The sequence below is a fragment of the Aplysia californica genome, unplaced genomic scaffold, assembly GCF_000002075.1.
Source record: "Aplysia californica isolate F4 #8 unplaced genomic scaffold, AplCal3.0 scaffold01104, whole genome shotgun sequence".
NCBI lineage: Eukaryota > Metazoa > Mollusca > Gastropoda > Aplysiida > Aplysiidae > Aplysia > Aplysia californica.
The window spans coordinates 151,193-157,284 of NW_004798374.1; the positions used below are offsets into that span (position 1 = coordinate 151,193).

At 45.1% G+C, this 6,092-nt stretch overlaps 1 protein-coding gene across 1 annotated transcript in view; it reads left to right on the top strand.

Moving 5' to 3' along the window:
* The window catches only part of LOC101860938 (spectrin alpha chain-like), a 66,911-nt gene that overhangs the window by 43,210 nt on the left and 17,609 nt on the right, over positions 1-6,092 (top strand). The window contains 5 exon segments of the mRNA XM_035973290.1: positions 385-653; positions 1,266-1,411; positions 2,407-2,605; positions 5,171-5,278; positions 5,637-5,755. Coding sequence (XP_035829183.1) covers positions 385-653; positions 1,266-1,411; positions 2,407-2,605; positions 5,171-5,278; positions 5,637-5,755 — 841 coding nt within the window.

Here is a 6,092-nt window from a genome sequence, read left to right on the forward strand (position 1 = left end):
AGCACCTATGTGTCTTGTGTTGAGCACCTATGTGTCTTGTGTTGAGCTCCTATGTGTCTTGTGTTGAGCACCTATGTGTCTTGTGTTGTGTTGAGCACCTATGTGTCTTGGGTTGAGCACCTATGTGTCTTGTGTTGTGTTGAGCACCTGTGTGTCTTGTGTTGTGTTGAGCACCTATGTGTCTTGTGTTGAGCACCTATGTGTCTTGTGTTGAGCACCTATGTGTCTTGTGTTGAGCACCAATGTGTCTTGTGTTGAGCACCTATGTGTCTTGTGTTGAGCACCTGTGTGTCTTGTGTTGTGTTGAGCACCTATGTGTCTTGTGTTGTGTTGAGCACCTATGTGTCTTGTGTTGAGCACCTATGTGTCTTGTCTTGTGTTGAGCACCTGTGTGTCTTGTGTTGAGCGCCGATGTGTCTTGTCTTGTGTTGAGCACCTATGTGTCTTGTCTTGTGTTGAGCACCGATGTGTCTTGTGTTAAACGTCGGTGTGAGGTATTTGCGGTTTGTCCTCCCCAGCAACAGGAAGCTCCCATCATTGACGACATCGGCACTGAGAAGGTGGTGGCCGTCTACGACTACACGGAGCGCTCGCCCAGGGAAGTCTCCATGAAGAAGGGCGATGTGCTCACTCTGCTCAATTCTACCAAGGAGGTCAGTCACTCTCTCTCTCTCTCTCTCTCTTTCTCTCTCTCTCTGTCTTTCTCTCTCTCTCTCTCTCTCTCTCTGTCTCTCTCTCTGTCTCTCTCTCTGTCTCTCTCTTTCTCTCTCTCTCTTTCTCTCTCTCTCTCCCTGTCTCTCTCCCTCTCTCTCTCTCTCTCTCTCTCTCTCTCTCTCTCTCTCTCTCTCTCTCTCCCTCCCTCCCTCCCTCGGTAGGAGAAATAGCATAGCTGCCAACCAGTACAGAATAAGCATTTATTCATGTTTTTGAGGGTCTAAGTAGGACACAGTGTGTGTTTGCCCCCGGGAGTGGTGGACCGTGGACGTGACCGATGGATGGTCCATCGACGACCCTGAACCACTGAGATATTCCCCTACAATATATTCCATCAACGACACACCCTGAAACTCCGAGATTTTCCCATCCAATGTATTCCCCTCCTGTGTTCCCCTACAATGTGTTCCCCTCCTATGTGTTCCCCTACAATGTGTTCCCCTCCTATGTGTTCCCCTCCAATGTGTTCCCCTACAATGTGTTCCCCCTACAATGTGTTCCCCTACAATGTGTTCCCCTACAATGTGTTCCCCTCCTATGTGTTCCTCCAGGAATGGTGGAAGGTGGAGGTGAACGACCGCCAGGGGCTGGTGCCGGCCGCCTATGTGAAGAAGCTGGACCCGAGCCTGTCGGCCTCGCGCAACAACCTGATGGATGAGTTCACTATCTCCGTCAGACAGAACCAGATCGAGACTCAGTGAGTGCACGCCACAGTTTGTCCTTTTGTTGGAAGTCTGTGTGTGACTGTGAGATGACACATTAGCCACAATGTGTCGTTTGTTGGAAGTCTGTGTGTGACTGTGAGATGACACATTAGCCAGAATGTGTCGTTTGTTGGAAGTCTGTGTGTGACTGTGAGATGACACATTAGTCACAATGTGTCGTTTGTTGGAAGTCTGTGTGTGACTGTGAGATGACACATTAGCCAGAATGTGTCGTTTGTTGGAAGTCTGTGTGTGACTGAGATGACACATTAGCCACAATGTGTCGTTTGTTGGAAGTCTGTGTGTGACTGTGAGATGACACATTAGCCAGAATGTGTCGTTTGTTGGAAGTGTGGTTTGCTCCCTCTTTCCTCTCCAACATCTAAAGCCCTGATTCATCCTCCTTTTTTTGTTTGTTACCCTTCAGTTACACCTTTTATCTTGGGCACTTATATGACCTTATTGTGTTACAAGTGCCGTAAAACTCTTACTCAAGCTAAATATAGTGTGATCAGCATTTGCTCTATTTAACAATTATATAGTGAAGATCTTGTTGCCTGTTTGTCCTACCATTTGTCACTGGTCGCTATCTCGTTTGTCGGTTTCACTACATCAGTGTAGTTTTGTTGATCTTTGAAGAAGAGTGTTTATTTGGTGTTTAGATTAGATAGTCAAGGAAGAGTGTTTATTTGGTGTTTAGGGCAGATAGTCAAGGAAGAGTGTTTATTTGGCATTTAGAGTAGATAGTCAAGGAAGAGTGTTTATTTGGTGTTTAGGGCGGATAGTCAAGTGAAAGCATATTGTGGCAGATAGTTTTGTCAAGTCTTGAGAAATGGAGGGATGCGATGATTACTTACCTGCTAGTTTGTGTTGGGATTGAGCACGTTAAATTTGTCACGTTAAATTTGTGAACTTGTCTACAATTAAAATACAAGTTCTCAAATTTAACACGCTCAATCCGGTGACTAAAGAAACTCTGTGTTGCCAGGTATGCCAACTTGCTGGACCTGGCGAACCAGCGTCGGGAGAACGTGCAGGAGTCGAACCGTGCCTACCAGCTGGTTCGTGAGGCGGCCGAACTGGCAGCCTGGATCACGGAGAAGGAGAACCTGATGGCCGGGGAGGAGGTGGGCGATGACCTGGAGCAGGTGGAGGAGATGCAGAAGAAGTTTGACGACTTCCAGAAGGTGAGACTGGCAGGACTTTGTTCTAGTACACAAGGTGATACGTTAGCTTTGTTAGGCAAGGTGATACGTTATCTTCGTTAGGCAAGGTGATACGTTATCTCCGTTACACTAGGTGAGACTGTCAGGCATTTGCTGTGTTACAAGGTGATACGTTAGCTTTGTTAGGCAAGGTGATATGTTAGCTTTGTTAGGCAAGGTGATATGTTAGCTTTGTTAGGCAAGGTGATATGTTAGCTTTGTTAGGCAAGGTGATATGTTAGCTTTGTTAGGCAAGGTGATACGTTATCTTCGTTACACTAGGTGAGACTGGCAGGCATTTGCTGTGTTACAAGGTGATATGTTAGCTTTGTTAGGCAAGGTGATACGTTATCTTCGTTACACTAGGTGAGACTGTCAGGCATTTGCTGTGTTACAAGGTGATACGTTAGCTTTGTTAGGCAAGGTGATACGTTATCTTCGTTAGGCAAGGTGATACGTTATCTCCGTTACACTAGGTGAGACTGTCAGGCATTTGCTGTGTTACAAGGTGATACGTTAGCTTTGTTAGGCAAGGTGATATGTTAGCTTTGTTAGGCAAGGTGATATGTTAGCTTTGTTAGGCAAGGTGATGTGTTAGCTTTGTTAGGCAAGGTGATGTGTTAGCTTTGTTAGGCAAGGTGATACGTTATCTTCGTTACACTAGGTGAGACTGGCAGGCATTTGCTGTGTTACAAGGTGATATGTTAGCTTTGTTAGGCAAGGTGATACGTTATCTTCGTTACACTAGGTGAGACTGTCAGGCATTTGCTGTGTTACAAGGTGATACGTTAGCTTTGTTAGGCAAGGTGATACGTTAGCTTCGTTACACTAGGTGAGACTGGCAGGCATTTGCTGTGTTACAAGGTGATATGTTAGCTTTGTTAGGCAAGGTGATATGTTAGCTTTGTTAGGCAAGGTGATGTGTTAGCTTTGTTAGGCAAGGTGATACGTTATCTTCGTTACACTAGGTGAGACTGGCAGGCATTTGCTGTGTTACAAGGTGATATGTTAGCTTTGTTAGGCGAGGTGATATGTTAGCTTTGTTAGGCAAGGTGATGTGTTAGCTTTGTTAGGCAAGGTGATTGTTAGCTTTGTTAGGCAAGGTGATACGTTATCTTCCTTACACTAGGTGAGACTGTCAGGCATTTGCTGTGTTACAAGGTGATATGTTAGCTTTGTTAGGCAAGGTGATATGTTAGCTTTGTTAGGCAAGGTGATGTGTTAGCTTTGTTAGGCAAGGTGATGTGTTAGATTTGTTATCTCCCTCCCCCACCTCCTAACAAGACCTTCTGTTCATCACGCCTCTGTCTCCATGACATTTGTACTTGCTTGACTATAACCTATGTCCTTGACACCTAGGGAAAAGAACTGTCCGTGGCTATAAAGTGAGTAATTTTAAAGTCAGATTAGTAATTTGTTTACTATTTGCTAAGACATAATGTGCTGGTGCGTGGGCTCTCTGAGCATGTTGCCGAAGTTGGCTGCACATTTTGAGTTGGTTAGGTGTCTCATGTAACAGACATGAGTTGGTTAGGTTAGGTCTCTCATGTAACAACAGACATGAGTTGGTTAGGTTAGGTCTCTCATGTAACAGACATGAGTTGGTTAGGTGTCTCATGTAACAGACATGAGTTGGTTAGGTGTCTCATGTAACAGACATGAGTTGGTTAGGTTAGGTCTCTCATGTAACAACAGACATGAGTTGGTTAGGTTAGGTCTCTCATGTAACAACAGACATGAGTTGGTTAGGTCTCTCATGTAACAACAGACATGAGTTGGTTAGGTCTCTCATGTAACAACAGACTTGAGTGTCAGTTATTGTTTTCTGGTGTACATTTGTCAGTTAAAGCATTAGGATTCTTCGTTTCCTTTGTCAAGTGTCAAAGACTGGTGTACATTTGTCAGAGAATCGAGACCATGCACATTATTGCAAAGAAAAAACATTTCTGAAGTTGGTTATTTCTGCAGTTCGCATCAGGCAGCGTAGAAAGTCTGGCGTGGCCTGAAGAAATACTCGGACTCTGCATTTTTAAAAAGTTTATTCTTTTCCCATTTCCTCTCAGTGTTACTCAGATTCTTGTAAAGCTCATCTCATCTGGACCAGCATCTGTTGTCTAGCTGTTAGCCTCTTTGCCTTCACATGCTGGAGATCCGTTCCATTCCCATGTTGGGAAATGTTTGTCCATTAACCCTATCTTTGTGCGGGGATGTTGTATCCCTCTCTACCCCTATCTTTGTGCTGGGATGTTGTATCCCTCTCTACCCCTATCTTTGTGCTGGGATGTTGTATCCCTCTCAACCCCTATCTTTGTGCTGGGATGTGGTGTCCCTCTTGTCCTGGGATGGTTCATTGTCCCAGCTCCTTGTGTCCCTCTCGTCCTGGGATGGTTCGTTGTCCCAGCCCCTACATGATCTAAGCTGTGTTGTAGAAACACTATCATTAAAAGAACAAATTGTTACATTTGTATTGTAATCTGTTACATTTGTATTGTAATCTGTTACATTTGTATTGTAATCTGTTACATTTGTATTGTAATCTGTATCCAGGACCTGAAAGCTAACGAGGCGCGCCTCCAGGAGCTCAACAGCATTGCTGACCGTCTGACGGCCATGGGACAGACCGAGGCTGCTGAAAAAATCCGGGAACAGATCACGGTGAGTTTCCCTCCAAGCTTTTGTTTTGTCGTGGGGGAAAATGTACGTTTTGGAAAGAGCAGTGTATGGCACACATGGAACTTTTTCACTTTGGCACCAATTTGGAATTTTGTCTGGATGGCGGCTGAAGCCTACTCTTATCGATTTTAGAACCACCAAGGGATCTTTAACATGTGCAACTTGCATACAGGACCTTTGTGAATTTTTTGCCCTTCCCCATATTATTACTTTGATCTTCAACTATTTTCTTAATCATTATTATCATTGCTTTCATCATTGTTATTATCGTCATCATTATTATTATTATTTCTATTTATGTCATTATGGTTATTGTTCAGTATGATATTTGTTTGTCCAGCAACTGAACCAGCGTTGGGTGACCCTGCAGCAGGTGACAGCGGAGAGAGCTCAGACCTTGAGCAACTCCTTTGAGGTTCAGCGTTATCACAGGTGAGCCCACTTGACTTGTGTGTGTGTGTGTGTGTGTGTGTGTGTGTGTGTGTGTGGGTAGGTGAGCCCACCGGACGTGTCTGTGTGTGTGTATATGTGTGTGCGTGTGTGGGTAGGTGAGCCCACCGGACGTGTGTGTGTGTGTATGTGTGTGTGTGTGGATAAATGAGCCCACCGGACTTGTGTGTCTGTGTGTGTGTATATGTGTGTGTGTGTGTGGGTAGGTGAGCCCACCGGACGTGTGTGTGTGTGTGGGTAGGTGAGCCCACCGGACGTGTGTGTGTGTGTATGTCTGTGTTTGTGTATGTGTGTGTGTGTGTATGTGTGTGTGGGTAAGTGAGCCCACCGGACGTGTGGGTGTGTT